Source organism: Penicillium citrinum (genome assembly GCF_028827155.1).
Source record: "Penicillium citrinum strain IBT 23319 chromosome Unknown utg000006l:1.0-3011923.0:1.0-3012962.0, whole genome shotgun sequence".
NCBI lineage: Eukaryota > Fungi > Ascomycota > Eurotiomycetes > Eurotiales > Aspergillaceae > Penicillium > Penicillium citrinum.
In genome coordinates this window covers 2,621,744-2,641,688 of record NW_026622691.1, presented here as the reverse complement: position 1 = coordinate 2,641,688, position 19,945 = coordinate 2,621,744, and the positions used below count along the sequence as shown (strand labels likewise).

Below are 19,945 nucleotides of genomic sequence, written 5' to 3'. Positions count from 1 at the left end.
ATGGGAGGAAATACAGTAAGACAAGATAATCTTCGATCTTCAAAATGTGATGGCAATCAATGCAGTATCTGCAGTATCGGGGGAATTATGGATCGTCAGGCACAAACTGTGGCGAGATAGAAGAAGGTGGAGAGAAGAGTGAAGTAGAAGGGTAGAAGTGGTTGTTGCGCCTGGCAACGGCAGAAAGCTTGGCCGCACGCGGAAGTTCCATGGGACACTCTTTTTTTTTCCCACACTTTCTCGTACCTTTTTTAGATTTCTTTGTTTGGGAATGTTGTGGGGAGATTCTATGATTACAGCATTCAATTTATGTGTCTACTTCTTTTCCAAAAGAAGGGAAAATAAGTAGAGAAGGGGGCCATTCAAGGGAATGATTCATAATGGGGCCGATGACGTCGAATGGGAAAGGGAGAAAAGAGGATCAAGAACAATGCAATAGTTGTGAGTATATCAGTATATAATTATACTCAATATTTACAGTGTGTAGTAGATCAGAAGTGTATTATTCTCAATGATATGAATTAAAGATTATTCATCTATAATCACCTACCTATTAACTATAACTAGTTAATACCACATACATAGTACATACTCTACTGTACTCCCCCACATCCACACAATCCAAGCTCAGCTCGATCATCACATCAGCCTCTTCTCTTCTCTTCTCACTCCTCCACTTTCTTCCAATCTCGACCCACCCACTTCTTCTCTTTCAACCACTCTCCTCTCCCCCAATCTATACAATACAGGACCAAGTCTAGGCTTGTATCGTCTTGGTCTATCTTAACGCCTTGTCTCTGATTTGATTTGAAAGGGCCCATATGAACTGTGCGACAGGGTCTAGCTCGTCGATTCCCCACAACTTCCCTGCGCCTCCTCCACCGCATGTCCATGCTGGTGTGGGAACTGCGCTTTCGACATGGCCGCCTTCGTGCGCGTTTCAGGGCCGGCAAATGGCAATTTCTTGATCGGTTACCCTGGTATCTCGGCCACCATGGTAAGCGCTCTCTTTTGATATCTCGGAGGGGGAATATCCCCTGGGATCGAGTTGAGTCGGAGTCAACTCGACTCGACCCAACTCGGAATATTGAAATACTTACCAATTTATCTCTTCTGTATAGCCTCGAATCGAAGGTAAAGTTGAGATCCGGCCTAGTGTCGGGATATCAGCCCCGGTCAATGTCTCTCTAGTCACCATCTCCCTCCTCCGTCGCGAAACCATCCATCCCTCGGCCGACTCCGTCACCAAGAAACGCCTCGCTCCCCCTCGCAAGGAGGTGGCTGATATTGTCGGCAAAGAAATGCTCCTATTTCGATGTCCTGCTGGCAAGGAATTCGAGGAGGTCATCGCCATGGATCTCCCATTTGTTCTCTTCATCCCGTTTGGTCGTGGGGGCCGTGATGCTTCACGTCGGGTACCTCCTGCGAGTCTACAATTACCCAGTCGCACAGCCGAAACATACTACGAAATGGTGGTCATGGTACAACAAGGTCAATCCGAGCAGCGCAAATATACATTTCCGGTGCCCATCGCCCGCTACGACACATTATCCACCTTTGGCATGTACAATCGCCCCGAATCAGCGGAGCGTGTATCAGATCACCTTGTAACCTTGGCCATCTCGTTGCCGCGGTGGTCATACGGACCTTTAGATCCCGTCAGCGTCTATGTCAAGTTATCTCCAAATCAAGACTGGATGGGCAAAGCCCGCAAAGTCACCATCAATAAGATCACTATCGGCATTGACGAAGAAATCATATACAACCACGAGGGCGACGAGCCCCAACGCAAAATCAAGACCCTGACCAAAAAAACCGAAGCGGTTGGTGTGCGCTTACCACAGTCGGGATACCTGACGAACCTGGGCTTGGTATTTCCGGCCAAAGATATGCGCGATTCCGAGGGTATCCTGCCGCGCAGTCGTGCAGCATTTCCCATGTACGGTGTGAGTGGCTTCACAACCACGGCCAGTCTTTATAAAATCGAGTATTACCTCACAGTGCGGGTAGGTCTACCTGAAGAATTGAACAAAATCTAACCTTCTGAAATGAAGTCTAATACGATACTTGACAGGCACATTTAACATCTGCGAGGGACATCACAATCCGACAACCGATTGTCGTCTGTCCACTTGACCATGCGGGTTGCAAAGAGGAAATGGAAGCTATCGAGCAAGCTGCCCGTGATGCAGCCCATGTGAACCCCGACAACCCAATGCTACCTCTACCCGCGATCGTCCGACCCCACGATCTCAATGCTCTCAATCATCTGGGTGTGGCCCTAGTGGGCAACCAAAAGAAACCATTGATCGACTGAGCATGGTTTTATGCGATACAATATCTATATCTAAAACATCACCCTGACATGAACAGGGCATACATCTAATTGAAATCTACTTGTGTCGAACCAACGACGGCCTCGAGGTATACGCAGAGCCTGAGGGCGACCATCATTGAGCTTTCGGTTCTGTCCGGAGGTAAAATATCACGTCTTATGACTGCATAGAGCTTGGAGTTTGTTGCATGGCATTGACGAAAGCTTGTTCATTCATGGGGAAACATTAGGGTATTGAGGGCCTGACCTTATCTGGTAGGCTTTATTTCTCTTTTTCTCGCTTCTCGAGCTATGGTCTAGAGAACTTGCTACTTAATGATCCTGCGGCGATAGTCTCAGGTTTTCTCTTCTTGAACAATCGACGCAATGTAAATGCCTTTAAATGCGAATAATGCTTGGGAATGTACAGTTCATAGTTGAATTTGCTCAAGTATTGGAATACTTAGTATGGAGCACCACTTGATAATGAACTTGATTTAAAGACGCAAACAACATACGGTATATGTCAGCGCCAAACCCAACATGCATAGATTATACAATTGGAAACAATGAGAAATCAATCCTTTAACAATCGCTCATCGTGCGTGATGGTATCAAAAAGCAAACTCCCGCTGGCACATTTCGCTACTCCGCGATTTTCAAAAAGCCCATGGCGAGGCTGAGCACATCGGGATCAACATTGGGCTGGCTTGATCTCCTTTTTGCTTCTTCGATGTCTCGTAGGCAATCTTGTAAAATCTCAAGAATCGCATGGTATTGAATTGATGAGGGACCGAATGTTTCGAGGGAGTTTTCTAGACTCTTTGATATCTGGATATATTGTAAGCCTTCACCTACAGGCTACAGGGTACTATAATAAGACAACTCAGTTCGAGCTGAGCTTCCCTAGCTAAACTTACCTTCCGTAAGGTCTCATTGTAGTCTTTCACTGTTGAATCCATTCGAAACATTCATAAGACCCTCAAATTCGAGGGTGCGTGGAGAATGTCCAAGTTGAAGGAGCCACTCTAGGAAAATGACTCGGCTTATCGATAAACCCCAATCTCCGATTTTCTCCTCCGCCAAACTCTACAACTTCACCAAGACTTCTAACCACAACTCATACCACCAAGCGCAGACTACTTCCGGCGCAAAATGGCGGACAAAGACGAAGATGCCATCCGTGGCACTTCAGTTGAAGCAACTCAAATCGAAACAGATCTCTCCGACGAAACACAAGACTTCCGCCTCTTAAATCACCTCAGTTTGTACGCGCACCAGATCTCGCAACTACGCACCAGCGTTAGCACCGCTGCAAAACCCAATACTAACATCTTCCAAAGCCTCACAGATTCAAATTCCGCCACACTCCCAAAACGCGGCGAAAAAGATTTCGAACCTAACCCAACCGAATACCAGGCCGATGTCCTCTCCGCTTCTCGCCAGGCAATGCACAATGCCCTCGCGCATCCACGTCTGCATAATGCCAATAATAAGGTTATTGGATACTTTGCTCCGGATGGACCTGCGCCACCACCAGGCGTGACCATTGAAGATCCCGCTAAATTTGGAGGGAAGGGCGTGGGCGTGAATGTACATTTGGGAAGTTGTGTATACGTGCCGAACCCGAAGGGACAATATTTCAAAAACATGGGTCAAAGTGATCGCTGGAATCGAGTATGGTTATTACCTGAGGAAGCACTTTTCTTAATTGAGCGGGGTAGTCTGGATATTCGCTGGCCGAATGAAATGACTGGTTCCGCCGGTGAGAGTGCAGAGGAATTGTCTATTCCGATGAGTTTGCAGGCGGCGTATGCGAGCTTTATTGGGCATTCTGGTTTGACTTTGGAAAGGTATACTGTTTTCACGGGGTTGAAGCGTCTTGGTTATGCATTGGCGCGCGCACCTGGTTGGGATGATACTGCTCAGGCGGAGAATGCGTTGTTGAAGGACCAGAAGCAGGAAGTTGCTGTTCGACATCCTTTGAAGCGTGGCCCGGGATTGGCTGGTATTCTCGATCAGCTTTTTAGCTGGGTTTCGGATCCCTTCTGTACCAGTTCCACGGCGGCTGGTCCGGTGGTTGGATGTGGTATGCACCGCAGTTATAGTAAGTCTCTCCATACGGACGAAGTGGACTTTTTTCTTTCTAACATTGGATCTAGATGATATTTATCGCAAACTCGCCATGATACCATGGTATGATCCAAGTGTCGCAATTGAAAGAGATCCACTCGACACTACTCCTCCATTCCGAGTGGTTTTCCACGCCTACAGACCCTCAACTCCGATCAAGAAGAGTGCCTTTCCACCCCCTGATTTCCGCATCGCAGTAGTGAATACCCGCGAGACAGAGTCCATTCCTACTCTCGCCCAACTTGGCGCGTTGATGGAGACTACGCCCTTGGACCCGCCGCATGGTGAGAAAATGAAGCGAATGGTCTACATGCGGCTACGACATGGCTACCGCAATGTTATTCTAGCGGTAGTGGACCAAGGTATTGCTAGTTACTTACGAATTTCGGATGCGGCGTTTGGAAAGGAGAAGCTTTATGAAACGCATAGTGCGTCCATGGGTCCTAAAAAGAATGGAAATTATCGCGGCAAGAGGTGATTCCACTAGCTTGGATTGTCGTTTGTGGAATATCAAAGACATACCTGCCAACTGGAACATCATGACTTTATCAAGCTGGTGCTTGTCTAGCACAGGAACAAGTCTGGTGCCAGTTAGCGCCCCTTGATCTGCTCAAATCATTCACGGAGAGCCAGCCATAAGCTTGCCGTAGCTGCTGGCGTCACTTATGCCTCGCAGATACAACCGTGATTCTATACAGTCAGTCTGGTGATGAAATATCACGCTACGATCAGCGATGTGCTGCTCAGCTGTGCAAAAGACGCTGAATCCAAAGCAACCAGACCGGAATCTACCAGGAAATAATCTTGGAAAGTTCGAAATCTAGTGGCAATGTCACTTCATCACTCATAAGTTCATAATAGACCTTTCATACCTAGATCTACACAATGCCACTTAAAAGACTGCATTATAGTAGCCAATGCTCACAACCTATACATCTCACTCCGGCTGCGGGCACCGTCAAAAACACAAGTATTATCCAAGGGTACATATTGTCTCGTTATCACCTTGAGAGCCTCCTGTGCAACAAGACCACCCGCCAAAGAAGCAATATTGTGTAACTCACCGCCCTCGGCTCTGCGCAATTCCTGAATAGCATTCTCAATCGACTCTCTCGCCTCCGTGTCCAAAGGCGTCGGGTCATCTCTTTGCAGTAGAGCGAGGATTCGCTCCGTATGACTCTTCCATAGCCCTTCGTTGTCAACTGAGAGAGAACTGTTCGAAGAACTACTTTGGATCTCATCAACGACCGCGTCTAGAATCTGGGTGGCGATAAAGATAGAGACAAGCGAGTCTGGTAGACCCAATTGGCCCATGCTCAATTGGTTGCGAATTGCGCTCAGCGTTTCCGAATCACTGTCACTGCTAATTTGCGGGATATTCCGTCCCCGAACAACCTTAATGTGAGAGGCATTCTTGCAAAACACCTCAACCTCGCGTTCGGGGATGGGAGCTGTGGGACGGCTAAGCTGAGATTCGAGTTGTCGTACCGTGGAAATTACCTCTTCCACATCTGCGCGTGCTTTGCTCTTGTAGATATTCTGCAGAGAGACGTAGTCTGCAGACTGCGCTTTCATATCTGGGAGAGAACCCGGTAGAGGTAGGACATTGTGTTTGGCGTAGAATGTGCTGATTGCCGACGCGATGATCCAAAAGTCAGCCGAGTCTGCCGTGAGTTCTTGGCATTGTTCCATTTCAAAGATCTCTCGGATTGGACTGCGTAGAATGAAAGGCGAGATTGTTTTGAGAACGGCAGATACGGCCTCGTCGAAATTCTCCTCGCCACCCTCGGCATTGTTGGTGCGGGCTTTCGATCGAACGAAGTCTCGGAATTCGGTCTTTTCTTTGTAGTTTGCCGGTGCATTGCCTGCATGAGATTGCTTCCATTCTTCGATGAATCGCAATAGAAGAAGGATGTATGGGACGTGGCCATGCTGGTGGTCATCCATGGTCTCTAATTCGCCGAGGGCTTCCGCCGCATTGACAAGCTCAGGCCAGGGGTTTAGAAGACGCAGATCTTGTGTTGTTTCAGGGTCAGGGTGAGTTTCCACGATGGGGAATTCTGAGGCCAATTGAGATGAGAATGTTGCATAGAAGCCGATTGAGTGAATGTATAGGACTGGGATGCCCAACTCCCGAGCCGTCCTGCAGAGCGAGTCCAGTGAAGAACGCTTGGTTGGACCAGAAATGATGACCAGCTTGTGCTGGGGCAAAAAGCTTGGGTCTTGTAGTAGGTCATTAATTGGCTACTTAAGTGTGAGTGAGATGTTATATAAAAATTAGCGAAGAGCAAGTGACAGCATACCTCTGAATATGAGTACCCTTGTACATCTGGGTTCAACTCGCGTAGCAGACGACACGTCTCATCCGCACGAGACTTCCCAAGGGACTCCTCTTCCAGAAAGAAGTTGACGCCCAGATCGGCTTCGGTGACAGTTGCTGGGTCGACAATCGTGAAACCACCAATGCCAGGCAGAACGAGGTTCTTGAGCGTTTCAACGCCTGCCACGCCAGTAACTCCAGTGCTGCTTGATCCGAGTGGACCGTCAGAGTTTACCAGTAAGACACGGGCGTCTTCAAGGGCCTGTTGGCCTGTGGCAGCCCACAGTCGAAGTTGACGATCATATTTGCGCTCCTTGGAGGTTGGACCTGCGAGGGTCGCGGGGAAAGCGTCCGCCATAATTTGATGTGATAAGAACAAGTGGAGTGGGTGTTGGGGCTCCAATTGTCGAGGTTCCAATTGAACAGATAAGCCGGATATATCCGAATATCACGGTTTTACAACGTTTAATTCCTGTACGCTCTCTGATGATACTTGGATTGAGTTGTTGTTGCGGTGTTGTTCGATGCGCAAGTCGTTTTTTGACTAAGCGGGTGGGCTGTGTATGCCAGTATTATGAGGCAGAAATATTCTACAGCCTTGCATTAAGCAGTATAGCATGAACAGAGGCTTTAGTAGTGGAAACAATCAATGGTTTTGCTTAGCTCAGTTTTAGTCTTTATCCGAATCAGGATTCTAGTTCTGCAAAACTTGTTCATGAAGTTTGGGGGTCCGCAACTGATCTTGTTCAATATTAATAGTGACAGATCAGCGTATACAGAACGACCCTGGAACTTTTTGAAGGTATTCATTCATGAATTCATTATTACTTAGCAGTACTAGGCTTAGGGCTTATCCCTTGGCTTAATTGATATTATATATTACTGTATACGATACAGAATTATTTGACTAGCCCAGGTGGTCAACTACCTGGGCTAATTCTAGGAGCCGGCGTTTACACCTTTTCTCTTCATACCAAAATCTAACCAAAACTGTTGCGGTTTTGTGATAATTGCTAAGTGCATAACACAGTTGCTATATTCAAAGGCTTGGAATAAAACTTATGAGTGATCTTAATGATAGCAAGTAGATTTCTGATATAGGGTACATGCCATGATTTATCTCTTATAATCATCAAATTTTCTGATCAGAAGATACTACTAGAATACATAATCTCCCATAATAATACTTACTTCCAGAATAACCTGCCCATAATAGCCTATAAATTATATTGTATAATTTTGTAGATGCTCGTTTGTATAAAAAAGTAGAAATTCACGTGCTGCTTAAAAGGGAATGACATCAGCGCCCTCGCCGGATTTCTTTTCGTCTTCCCACTTCATTTCTTGCAATCCAACATCTCCAACATTTACTTCTTCTTTGTTTTCTGATTTACATATTATACATGGTTCTCCTGGGAGCATTGAAGTGCCTCGGCGATCAACTCGAAATTGTGCTGCATCTCATAACCGACCAGTAAACCTGTGATCATGTCCTATTCTCTTCCCCCCAAATCTCGGTCTTTGAAATGCCCATACGAGGTATGTCGAGGGGGAAAATATTATTCAATTTCTTAAAATAATTTCTTTACTTTTGAGCTCGCAAATGTGCAATTCTCACTGTTTATCGTTACTCATCTAGGGTGCAGCACTACTGCAATCTTCACGCTTCAATAAAGGCACCGCGTTCTCCGAAGAAGAGCGAATAACCTTTCGCCTACAAGGATTGCTCCCTCCAAACCACCAGTCGCTAAATGAGCAAGTGGAACGCGCATATCAGCAGTATAGTAGTCGACAAGATGATCTCGCCAAGAATACTTTCATGGCCAGTATGAAGGCACAGAATGAAGTGCTGTACTACCGGGTACGTTAAAGATCGCCAGCATAAGGTACATCCAAATTGACCTAAATGCCAGCTTCTACAAACGCACCTCAAAGAGATGTTTAGCATAATCTATACTCCAACCGAGGGAGATGCTATCCAGAACTATTCCCGGTTGTTCCGAAAGCCAGAAGGGTGTTTCCTTAATATTAAAGACCAGGACATGATTGAGCAGTCGTTGTCTAACTTCGGAAACGAAGATGACGTTGATTACATCGTTGTGAGCGATGGAGAAGAGGTAAACTGCAGATTTCTCTATGCTGTCTATATTTATCATTGGCTAACCTTTTAAGTAGATCCTCGGCATTGGTGATCAAGGCGTCGGTGCCATTCTCATCTCGGTCGCCAAGCTTGTTCTCACCACCTTATGTGCCGGCATTCATCCAGCTAAGCAACTTCCAGTTGTACTGGACTGTGGGACAGATGTATGCACGAATCTTCGCTTGGTCATAGCGCACTCAGTGTTGCTAATATTGCTTTAGAACGAAGAGCTCCTTAATGATGAGCTGTATCTAGGTTTACGACAGCGCCGCATACGAGGCAAAGAATATGACGACTTTGTGGAAACTTTCGTTAAAAGTGCTAGGAATCGCTTTCCAAAAGCCTACATCCACTTGTTAGTTCGGAAACCAAGACCTTTCGAAATCTGAAGCTAATAATCGTAGCGAGGACTTTGGTCTTCACAACGCGCGTCGAATACTGGACAAATATCAATCCCAGATTCCTTGTTTCAATGACGATATACAAGGAACAGGATGCGTCACTCTTGCTGCAATGATGGCAGCTCTGCAAGTCAGCCAGGTGAAGATAGAAGATGTCCGAGTCGTGATATTTGGCTCTGGCACAGCTGGTACAGGAATAGCAGACCAGATCGCCGATACTATCGCGACGAAGACAGGAAAACCTAAGGTGGAAGCAATCAAGCAAATATGGTATGTCTTACCGTAGTAACAGCGATCAATCCATACTCGGGGACCGTTTGCGATCTGACAATTGAAATTAGGTGCCTCGACAAAATGGGATTACTACTAAAGTCTGACGGGGATGATTTAACACCGGCTCAGACACCATTTGCACGAGAACAAAGCGACTGGTCAAGTAGCCAACGCGATCTTTTCTCTATCGTTCAGCAAATTAAGCCACACGTTCTCATCGGTACTTCGACGAAACCCAAAGCGTTCACAGAAGAGATTATCCGAGAAATGGCCAAACACGTCGAAAGACCTATCATATTCCCACTCAGTAATCCGACACGACTCCATGAGGCAAAACCGCAGGATCTCTACGAGTGGACTGATGGGAAAGCACTTATCGCAACAGGAAGTCCCTTTCCCCCAGTCAAATATGGCGGTGTTGAATATGAAATCGGTAAGTCAATATCCAGAGGTGGACCTGTTCTAGAGCTGATAATATTCAAGCCGAATGCAATAATTCTACTTGCTTCCCGGGAATCGGTCTTGGAGCAGTTCTCTCACGAAGCCGCCTTGTATGTAAGAAGATGCTCGTGGCGGCTGCCGAGGCTCTCAAGGCCCAATCACCTGCATTGACGGATCCAAAAAAGCCCCTTCTACCTGACGTTGAGAATGTGCGAAATATTAGTGTTGATATTGCTGCTGCTGTGATCAAATGCTCCGTGGCAGAAGGACTTTCGCAGCGAGAAGCCATTCCTTCTGGGGACAACGAACGAAAGCAGTGGATTCGGGAGCAGATGTGGGAGGCTGATTATTTACCTCTTGTCAAGGGGTGAAACTGATGAATCTATTGAAGGAATTACGAAACGATATTCTGTCTCACTTTCCACTGTCAAGGTCAAGTCGCATTGGCCAGTCAATTACGCTCACGATACTCCGAGATTGCGCATTTGAAGCTACAATTTGAATGAATTATTGTCTTGATAGTCAGTCTTGATTAATCCAAAGCCCTAAATAAGGATAAAAAGAAATGATAACTATGTACAAGAAAGAAAAAAGATGGCGTGCTGACCAATGCCGTGAAGTACAGCTCGCAGTCCGAGTCTGAACCTGAGTATCAATGTCGTGATGTAAATGCAATATGTTACACGCTTCTGGATGTGGATACTGGATATAGTGTAGTTATTCTGGAAATATCTTGTTTTCATAGACGAACGTTTGTTGAATAACGGGGTTGAAAATTTTTGAAATGTGACGAAACTCATGGTACCCATAATCGCATGAATCCGCCAACCTCTTGGCGACAGGTTACGCAGGTGCCGAAGTTGCTCATGGCGAGACCAACACGACAATCTTCACAAATACAAAGACAGCGACATGGCCAGGTGATGATAGATCGTGGGTTCGATTGGCAAACGACACAAGGTGGGCCATTTTCACCTAAGCCCATAGCACCGGATTGCCAAGTGTTGGGATCGGCGCTGGAGCTTGTCTCGGCGCGACGGGATAGGATCAGTCGTTCAAGAACATCTGACTCCTCTTCTGCAGTAGGCTTCCGTTTCTCGCCTTGGGAGTTTGACTCCATTTGCAAGCGAGACGAAAAGAGAACACGCGATCTCTCCCTTTCCACTTGACGATGATACTGGCTGCGAGTCATTATACCACCGGAGGATTGTCCCGGTTTGAGATGAGCTGCCAGAATTCGTGCCTCCTCTCGGCTCTCACTATCTTGCGGATCAAGAAGACGAGCGAGGTAGCCCATATCCATGACCGGGTCTTGAAGAGGAGTGCCTTCCCGGGAAAACGAAGGGAAAGGGTGCCTCTGGGTAGGAGTTCGACGTCCATCATCAGCTTCATCCTCCCAGTCATCCTCTGATGCATTGGTCGACATAGAGATTATACTCGTAGTATCGTCATCATCAACCACAGAAGGATTGTAATCTGAAGTGTGATCCTGGTTGCCCCACGAGCCACCAATCTTCCACCAGTCGTATAGCTTATCTTCAAGGCGGGTTTCATCATTCCGTTCCCAGTTCGAGTTAGCAGGGCGCACTCGTTTTCGCATTTCTAGCTCGACATCATACTCCCGATCATCAGGCAGTTCGAGCTCGCCGTCATCGGTAAGGATCCAGAAGTCAAGCCCCGGTGGATTATCACCGCGAAGACCAGACTTATCTTGTCTGTTTCGGGAAAATCTTTTCAGCCACTGTGGGCGCGCACTGATTCCTAATCGATCAAGGGCCCGATTAGCGCCATATGCAATCCATCGCACAATAAGCCAGAAGATGGAACGAAAGAATGAAATCACGTGCCAAAGCCGGAGAGATGCTTGCACAGCACCCACGCCTCCGATCTCAGCATGAGGTCTCATGTGTCTGGCGCCATCCTTGGGCTTCTCCGGTTTCTTTTCTCGGCCATATCCACTTTCCCATGCCGCGGATTGCATAGGAAGGTCAAATCCTGAATATCCTACTGCGTCGAAAGGGGAACCCCGTGATTGGTTGGGCCAATTTCCATATGAATTCCGTTGGCGAGAGGCTTCAATCTCTGCGAGGCGGTCTTTCTCAAGCCAAGTCATCTGTCTGGCAATTACGGCCGTGCCTTCGTTGAGGAACACAGCTTCGCTAGCTGCTGTCAATGCCACGTACCCAATCCGAAGCAAAGTTGTGTAAAAGTCTTCGTGTCTATTGATACGAATGCTGCGAATCTGGTTGGCACCTTGCATATTTTCGTGGGCCAGTGCGAATCGCTGCCTGAGAGAAATGTTCTGGGTTTCGTCAGCCGGCAGAGAGAAGGCTGTTATGGTCAAAGCCAGTCCATATATGCCCAGGCAAACAATAATTCCCAGCAATACTAGTAGATGGGGTATGAAGCCGACGATACAGACTGTCGGGAACTTAAGTACACCCGTCTCAATACTAACAGGAGGGCCACTTTCGAGTCCCCATGACATGGCGGCCATAAAACAGAGGCCCCATAGAGTAGTGTTGAAAAGACGATATCGGCTCTGTTTACCGAGAACGTCAAGAACGTGAGATGACAAGCTGTTGGAGCACGAAATCAAGACAATCAATAGTAACTCAGGGGTCACATTCATACGATCAAGAACCTCTGCTCTCGTTAAAAGCCGTAAAGGAGACACTGGGGCATCGCCGACAGATGTAGCCGAGTTGAGAGGACTTTGTTTCGGAAGACCAAAAAGTCCCAAGCCGATTGACTTGCTGATCATCGACTCCGCTTCTGCGAACGCAAGCGAGTGTTCGAATATAGACATTCCAGTCTCGGTCATGACAGGTTTGCCTTGCAATGCACATGACAGGGTTTCCATGAAGTGACTCAAACAGAGAAGCAAGAAAGTAGGCCACAGTAATGAGAATGTCCCGTAAGGAATTTCCTGTGAGCCTGGCATTCGTGCCATATTGACGGCACTACAAGCTTGCTCATCTGTCTCCCAGGACAGTAGGTTCGAGGAAAGCCAATACAGAGTACCTCCACCGGGTGCATAGTCAAAAATCAATGGGTTTCCGGGTCGACCATATCGCATTGTGGAGTAGGATGGAGCAGTCTGACACCGGATTCCTCGCAGCAAGGATAATATTTGGGTCGCGAATAGCACTATAGGAATCAAGCGCAAAGCAAGCCGTCGTTCCCAGCCCAGACGAAGGTGACGACGTGTGGAAGCGTAAATTGTGATGCGGTTAAGAACAAGAGCCTAAACATGCATCAGCTTCGCTCAAGTGAAGATTAGAACCAGATGGTGCTTACCTCTACCAGACAGGCGAATGACCATACACTGGTCAGGTACCCAAAGAACCCACCAATTTTCTTCGCAGCCATTAAGAACTCGCTCACATACCAACTATCTCCAAACGCTGCAGCTTGAGCGCCATCGCTCGCCAGGTCCGTTGCGGCCTGCGCTGCATCGCCCGCGAAACCCGCATCACTTGCCGTCGCCGCAGCCCCGCCCCAGAAGTTCATCTGTATATTGTCGATGCCCGCAATACGAAGGAGGTGTCTGGGGACTGTACTGAACGCGAATGTTTCGGCCTGGTTGAGGACGCGCAGGGGAAATGTAATCAGCTCAAGCGGGGAGCTGGGGAGGAACGATTTTGCAGACGTTGCGGAAGCCGACGCGCTGATAGTCTGTGACAACGAGGCTGCATTTGTGGTGCTTGGCACTGTTGCCGAGTCAAGGATACTTGACATGTTGTGTCCTTGTTCACGGTACTCCTCTATCGGTCACTATCAACGATCCGGGGAGATCGGATGGATTGGAATGGGGTAGCCCCCACACCACGCTCGTTAGTGGCAGACAGGGGGGGTCAAAAGATGACTAGGTGAGATTTATTTTGCATTCGAATCGACAGGGAATCACAGAGAGTCCTGCTCCTGCAAACTGCATACCGACAAGGCGTATGAAATGTCGTGAATGTTGAATGAACTGGGGACACTCGCGGCCCGCTTTCCGGCTTAGTCATGAGGCCGAGGTAACTAACTAGATGGCAAACATCCAACCGCAGAATAAATAGCAACTTGAGGACGATGATCACTGTTTAGAGACAGAAGCTCTTGTCATTAGGAAGATTGGATCAGATAAGCTATAACTAAAATTCTTAAATCCATGAGATGGTCTGTGGAGCTTCTGCAATGAAACTTGAATGTATACAATACCAGAACGTACCTAGAGGCTAAATACATATAACTACGGCACAACGCAGATACTTGCACCTAACTGACGAGAACATGTTGATTGAAGAGCTCCAAGAGTGTGCAGAACGTGTCAAGGTCAAGTTGGCAATTTACTATATTGCCAGTAGTATCCGCTCAAATTGATTACTATATGACTGTACTTTGAAGGGTAAAGACGGCCACTCGGCGTACCTTCAAAGCCTCTTCCGGTACATAGTGTCCAGGTGGATCTATAACGAGCAAATACTAGTACACTGCCAATACAGAGAAACATTACGATTATGTCTCTAGCAAATCCCAAAACCCGGGCACTTAAGCCCATAGTGCCTCGGGCACGAAAATTGCGGAGTTTCATCTTTTATCTGCCATCCATTTTAGACCGTTCGCCCATGGAGATATTTGGTCGAATGTTTTGATGCTTGGATGGCCTTGCGGGTATCTGATTCTAACGGCGCCACAGCTTATTTGACGAAAATTGCACAAAGGTTTTTGAATTTTTGGCAGTCCGGTGAAGATAATAGTATGTAATGCGAAGCAATAATTTTGTCACAATGAAACGCCAGGGACCATTCCCGTTCTTGAAAATCGTAATTCCTCATAAAAAGAACCATGATGGCGCCGCATAACCCAGTGCGTCAAGAACCTAAACCAAACTTCGACTTGGAATTTTGGGGGGGTTCAGAGAATATAGCCCGAGCACGACAGGCCAAATACGGGTAGCTCGTAAGACCGAACGTGTGGCCACTTCAAGTATCCAAGTAATCAGCAGCCATCAAAAGCTCCAGACATAGCTCGGGCGGAATGTCCATGTCTGGTACATTCGCCTGATCCTTATGCTTCTCATTGTAAAGGAGGTATTCGCAAACTTTCTCGAGGACAATGCCACTATAGAGATCAGAATTAGCGGTGGACCAGATCGAAATGCATAGCACACCGACAACGCAGGAAATTGATGGGGATAACACGTACGTCAAAGTTTCTAATATGCATCGACCAGTAATAGCTTCGGAGAATTTGCCTGTGATGTAAGTAAGAGGGTCAGGTCATCAGCATAGCTTCGACAGAGGTGTTGGAACAAGATTGAGCCACTTACTGGAAGGATCGAGCATTCGGCGGATCGTGCCCGAGACACAGGCAGCACTGCGCGGAAGAATGAACTCAAAGCCATCGCAGGACACCAATGTCACGTACTCGGACGGAGTGGATGCCATGATGTCCGAACGAGTCGCATCATGCAAGTCGCGAAGTCGACGGTCTTCGGCGGGCAAGCGGCCGTCACGTGGCCTGTGCGCAATCATGCTTATCGATAAGGCGCGTCGCGGTTGGGGAAATTTGATGCCTCAGGTGGTATTCTTTCGTGGTGACTTCAAGCTGTTCTCTGAACTTGTTCAAGAGTGGAGAAATATTGCGGAAGTCGCAATTCGGCAAGATATCGGTTGACGTGGAGAGAAGGAAGACGAGAAAGGAAAGTCTGCAAGCCATGACGGTCTCTCTTGTCACTAAAGTACGGATGTCTGGTGCATCTTTGTTTGTCAGGCCGGTGAATGACATCAGATTGGGGTGCCCTTCTATAGCCAGAATAAGGCGTCATCGCTACTTTTCGTCTACTCAATCAGTTCAAAACTCTCCAGTGACCCGCTTTCAGCCTGCAAATCGACTTTCTGGCCGTACATGTATGGTCACTGGTGGTTCATCGGGGATTGGCTATGCCATTGCAGAGCGTTTCCTACAAGAGGGTGCATCGTCTATCATTCTGGTGGGCAGGTCACAGAAACGCCTACAGGCTGCTGCGAATGATCTCCGTTCGTCTACGGGGGATGTCCATAGCACCGAAGGTATCACCTCTTCAAATGTATCTGATCGGATTCGCCTACTTGTCGGTGATGTTGGAGAAGTCGCTTCATGGGTGCGAGAGTTGGAACAGGAAATGGTACGCACGTATTCGAATATCACCATACATTCTAAATGAACCGGACTATGTTTTGATGACTAGTATACAGGCAACAGTAGATATCCTTGTCAATGCTGCTGGAGTTTCCTTCTCAAGCATTCTCCCTAGATCAGAACCCACGGATATCTCTCATGTTTTACGCACAAATCTCGAAGGTGCAATGCTCACTTCCCGAGCACTAATACGCGCTGCAATCCGCAGTCGGGTTCGAACCCGCAAGAGCGAGGCTAAAGAGGCGAATTCTATTTCAAAGTGTATCATCAACGTTTCCTCCTTACTAGCATTGAAGGGGGGCACTGGCGCTGTACCCTACGCCGCTTCCAAGGCCGGTGTCCTAGGCTTGACCCGTTCTGTAGCTGTCGAGGCATCGTCTTCATTAAAGGACTTGATTATCAGATCAAACGCCATTGTTCCAGGATACATTGAGACACCGATGATTGCAGGTTGGTAACCCCCCAATCAATTCCACCAGAGAGGGTATTAACTAGAATATGCAGACTTTACTCCTGGTGAAATGAGCCGTTTGAAAGACACGATACCCTTGCATCGATTCGGAGACCCACGAGAAGTGGCAGACGCAGCAGTTTTCCTTGCCCAGAATGAGTATGCTAACAACTGCGTGCTTAACATTGATGGCGGACTAAGTGCTGTCTAGTCAATCAATTCATAATAAAATCACAAATTCTTCGTAATTTCGAGTCTCTTGATTTTGAAGACTCATGCAATGTCATATGATACATTTCCAAACAGACAACTCAGAAAGAAAAAGAAAGATCAGACGGTGTTCTCCCGTCTATTTCTAAGAAGCACACGCGACCAGCCAACCAGATGGGATACTGTTTTAGTCGATGAGGATGGCACCATCGTCTTGTTCATCGAGGACAATCGCTTCATGGGCATCGCCATTCGTTTGCTCGCCGGCAACCCTCTTCGAAACGTGGCCATTTGTCATTTCTTCGTCTTCGTCTCGTTTGCGCTTACCTGGTCCACTCGTACCATTGGATATTGAGATTTCTTCAGAAGACTGCATTGTAGTTTGCTTGGGTCTTCGAGGTATCTCAAGTGCTTGCTCCAGTTCGATCGGCTTAGAGCCATCGGACGGATCCGTTCTAAGAGGTAGAATTAGCATGTAGTTAGCTATAGTGCACTTGATGGGTTTCGAGCTACCTTTCCACAAAGAAGAGTTCCAATGTAGTACGAGGATCTTGATCCTGGTCATCTTCATCCAGAATTGTGACATAATGAAAGTCATTTGTGACATCCCGCAGCTTCTTGGAGATATTATCGTCAAGATCCGGGTCATAGATCACTTCCTTTTTGTCGTTCACGATGGAAAATTCTTCTCCGTAATTCAGCTCCGAGCGTAGTAACCCAACCAAGTCACTAAGTGTTGCGCGCTCGTTATCTACGAATGCTTTACCATGTACAGCAGAACAAACTGCACAAGTTGACTTAGGAGGCTCAAGAGAGTTTGAGTTGATAACTCTCGATCCTCCCCTCTCAAGGAATATCTTTGCATGTCGAATTAGCTGATCGTCAATAAGAGCGCCGAGGAAATTTTGTTTTTAAACTTACCATTTTCGCCTGGTTGAGATTCTGTTGGAGAATTTTGAAAGCTTGTAGGACACAAAGGCCTGCCGTCATGGCATTTGTGGTCGCAATCGCAGGAATGATGTTGCCAGCCATCTCTGGTTTTAAATCAATCAGATTTTTTTTTTAGGATGTTCGGCTTCTGGGCTAGATTTTTTACTTACGTTTTACCTCAAACTTGCTCTTTTGATCAATGTGAAAGGCTGCGGCACGCAGATTGGCCGTGGCAGTGACGAAATCTAAGGTGTCCTCATCGTCCTTGTCGAATGATAATATCGGCTTTTGGTTATCGGAAGTGGGCTTTGCTTCGAGAGCCTTGAAACGTTTGCTCAGGCGGTCCACACTGTCTTTTGATCAGTACACTAGGCTTCAGAGATATAATGTGAACAGCAGTACCTGTCTTTGAATACCACAAAAGCCTCTTCGAGTGTCCACTCTCGTTGATCTTCTCGTGATACAGTTGCCTTTGTCTGTGCCGAATTTTCCTCCAATGTGTCATACTCCAAGGCTTCCGGTGGCTGACGTTCTTTCCACATATCTTTCATGCCACGTAGGCGTTCTATATCACCCTTAAATACCTTCTCAAATACCCTGCGACAGAAGTCAACAGTACCGAGGGCCTCCCGAATTTCTTTCATAGCCAATGCTTCCTGCTTCAATGTTGCAATCTCATCCGCTGGTCCGATGTTAGCGGCTCGTTAATGTATTTAGATCACTCGACTCAAAACTCACCGTTATCCGCATCTTCCGTGGCATCGATCGCATCGGGGTCTTCCTCGCTCTCCCCAAACAGTTCGCTATATGATTGTTAGCCAACCACAGCAGCAAAAGACAGGAGCGGAAGCTCTTACGGCATCAGCCAACTTTTCGCCCAGACAATGCAGTGGATTGGTTGAGTCGGATTGCTACGGATCGTGCAAATAGGGTGAGATTTCGGCGTCTCTTTCTCATTGCAGTCGTAGCATTCGGTTTCCCCCTTCACTGGTCAGCAATGCGCGACAACGGATTGGCAAACCCCAAGAGAGTCTGCAGATGTCTCTTACCTTTTTAATGACTTGCACCTGACCATTGAAGCCCGTAGTTCCGCTCTCGATAAGTGGAACATTCGCAGCAAGGCACATGTGGTTGACATGCCTTCGTGCCGCTATGTTATCCAGCGCATTGAACACAATGTTATACCCCTTGAACCAGTCGATGTTGAATTGCCTATCCATGATATTCGCATGATATGCTTCAAGCTTTGCACTGGGTTTGAATCTCTGTGCCACCTCCTTTGCTATCTGTGCACCACATAGTTATCATTAGCATTTTCTGATATCGCCAAATAGAGAGTTGCGCGTGTGGCGCGGGAGCGTTTTCGCAAGGGAGCGGAGAGGATGGACTGAGGGATCGGGCGACGAACTAAGGCTTTGGACTTTTTGATGTGTTCACGACGGAAAAGGAATTGGCGGTTGAGGTTACTGAGATCGATAGTATCGAGATCGATGATGTGGATCTCGCCGAATCCTGTGAGTACGAGGTTTTTGAGCAGCTCACAACCGATGCCACCAGCGCCGACGAGGAGAACGCGCGACTGTAAAGGGAAATATATGCATTAGCATCCATAATAAATTCTCACAGAAGCCCTCACCGTGTATTACGCAATAATGTTGGACAACCTACCTTCTGAATGTGCTCAGCCATGTCGACCCCAAGAGAGCGCTTAATGGCGCTAGGTCGCATGATTGCGGTGCGGATGCGCCAACAAGGATTGAGGATCGCAAGTTAAGAGAAGTAAGTGTAGATAAACTCAATCGAAGTATGAAGAGGAAGATTATGTGGTTGAGAGAATCGGAGAAGTGAAAGGTGGAGAAGAAAGAGATTCCGGAAGCGATGGCCGAGCCCGGAGGTGAGGGTCGACGATGACGGCAAATGCAGCTGGGCGGAGCCTCTTTCGCGGGAAGGTGCGATGGGCCACTGCCAAGTTTGCCAAGGGAAGGTGCGATGGATTATGTACATACTTGTATATGCAGTTTCCCTCCCTTTTAGTCCCTTCCATTTTTAGATTGATTATATTGACTGTTTGCTTCCTCGTATTTTCTTCTTTGCTCCTTCTTCTCTCTTTCTCTCCCACGATCACCTCGGCTGAATGCGATGTCCAAAATGGGTGGTGAATATA

At 47.3% G+C, this 19,945-nt stretch overlaps 9 protein-coding genes across 9 annotated transcripts; 4 read left to right on the top strand and 5 right to left on the bottom strand.

Annotated features, from left to right (window-relative positions):
- Nucleotides 1-824: 824 nt before the first annotated feature.
- N7469_007520 (arrestin C-terminal domain-containing protein) lies at nt 825-2,317 on the top strand (the record flags this gene model as incomplete). Its single annotated transcript, XM_056646438.1, has 3 exons — nt 825-997; nt 1,122-2,006; nt 2,075-2,317. Exons 1-3 carry the CDS (start codon nt 920-922, stop codon nt 2,315-2,317), a joined length of 1,206 nt encoding a protein of 401 aa, XP_056499879.1. The 5' UTR covers nt 825-919.
- Nucleotides 2,318-2,959: 642 nt separating this feature from the next.
- N7469_007519 (uncharacterized protein) lies at nt 2,960-3,276 on the bottom strand (the record flags this gene model as incomplete). The annotated part of the gene is made up of 2 exons (XM_056646437.1): nt 2,960-3,145; nt 3,235-3,276. The coding sequence occupies 2 exons, from the start codon at nt 3,274-3,276 to the stop codon at nt 2,960-2,962; spliced, it is 228 nt and encodes a 75-aa protein (XP_056499878.1).
- A 193-nt stretch (nt 3,277-3,469) lies between these two features.
- On the top strand, nt 3,470-4,925 carry N7469_007518 (tRNA-splicing endonuclease subunit SEN54 family protein; the record flags this gene model as incomplete). Its single annotated transcript, XM_056646436.1, has 2 exons — nt 3,470-4,421; nt 4,477-4,925. 2 exons carry the CDS (start codon nt 3,470-3,472, stop codon nt 4,923-4,925), a joined length of 1,401 nt encoding a protein of 466 aa, XP_056499877.1.
- A 443-nt stretch (nt 4,926-5,368) lies between these two features.
- On the bottom strand, nt 5,369-7,125 carry N7469_007517 (NEDD8-activating enzyme E1 regulatory subunit; the record flags this gene model as incomplete). The annotated part of the gene is made up of 2 exons (XM_056646435.1): nt 5,369-6,691; nt 6,751-7,125. The coding sequence occupies 2 exons, from the start codon at nt 7,123-7,125 to the stop codon at nt 5,369-5,371; spliced, it is 1,698 nt and encodes a 565-aa protein (XP_056499876.1).
- Nucleotides 7,126-8,255: 1,130 nt separating this feature from the next.
- On the top strand, nt 8,256-10,393 carry N7469_007516 (NAD-dependent malic enzyme; the record flags this gene model as incomplete). Its single annotated transcript, XM_056646434.1, has 8 exons — nt 8,256-8,306; nt 8,407-8,628; nt 8,681-8,884; nt 8,943-9,071; nt 9,129-9,262; nt 9,312-9,578; nt 9,650-10,014; nt 10,065-10,393. 8 exons carry the CDS (start codon nt 8,256-8,258, stop codon nt 10,391-10,393), a joined length of 1,701 nt encoding a protein of 566 aa, XP_056499875.1.
- A 425-nt stretch (nt 10,394-10,818) lies between these two features.
- N7469_007515 (putative ubiquitin-protein ligase (Asi3)) lies at nt 10,819-13,763 on the bottom strand (the record flags this gene model as incomplete). The annotated part of the gene is made up of 2 exons (XM_056646433.1): nt 10,819-13,269; nt 13,323-13,763. 2 exons carry the CDS (start codon nt 13,761-13,763, stop codon nt 10,819-10,821), a joined length of 2,892 nt encoding a protein of 963 aa, XP_056499874.1.
- A 1,229-nt stretch (nt 13,764-14,992) lies between these two features.
- Nucleotides 14,993-15,544, bottom strand: N7469_007514 (elongin C; the record flags this gene model as incomplete). The annotated part of the gene is made up of 3 exons (XM_056646432.1): nt 14,993-15,131; nt 15,216-15,264; nt 15,340-15,544. The coding sequence occupies 3 exons, from the start codon at nt 15,542-15,544 to the stop codon at nt 14,993-14,995; spliced, it is 393 nt and encodes a 130-aa protein (XP_056499873.1).
- Nucleotides 15,545-15,726: 182 nt separating this feature from the next.
- On the top strand, nt 15,727-16,852 carry N7469_007513 (SDR family NAD(P)-dependent oxidoreductase; the record flags this gene model as incomplete). Its single annotated transcript, XM_056646431.1, has 3 exons — nt 15,727-16,176; nt 16,247-16,640; nt 16,695-16,852. 3 exons carry the CDS (start codon nt 15,727-15,729, stop codon nt 16,850-16,852), a joined length of 1,002 nt encoding a protein of 333 aa, XP_056499872.1.
- Nucleotides 16,853-17,038: 186 nt separating this feature from the next.
- N7469_007512 (E1 ubiquitin-activating protein ubaB) lies at nt 17,039-19,509 on the bottom strand (the record flags this gene model as incomplete). Its single annotated transcript, XM_056646430.1, has 10 exons — nt 17,039-17,306; nt 17,365-17,708; nt 17,773-17,885; nt 17,952-18,130; nt 18,184-18,463; nt 18,520-18,584; nt 18,639-18,763; nt 18,831-19,067; nt 19,190-19,360; nt 19,450-19,509. 10 exons carry the CDS (start codon nt 19,507-19,509, stop codon nt 17,039-17,041), a joined length of 1,842 nt encoding a protein of 613 aa, XP_056499871.1.
- Nucleotides 19,510-19,945: the final 436 nt, after the last annotated feature.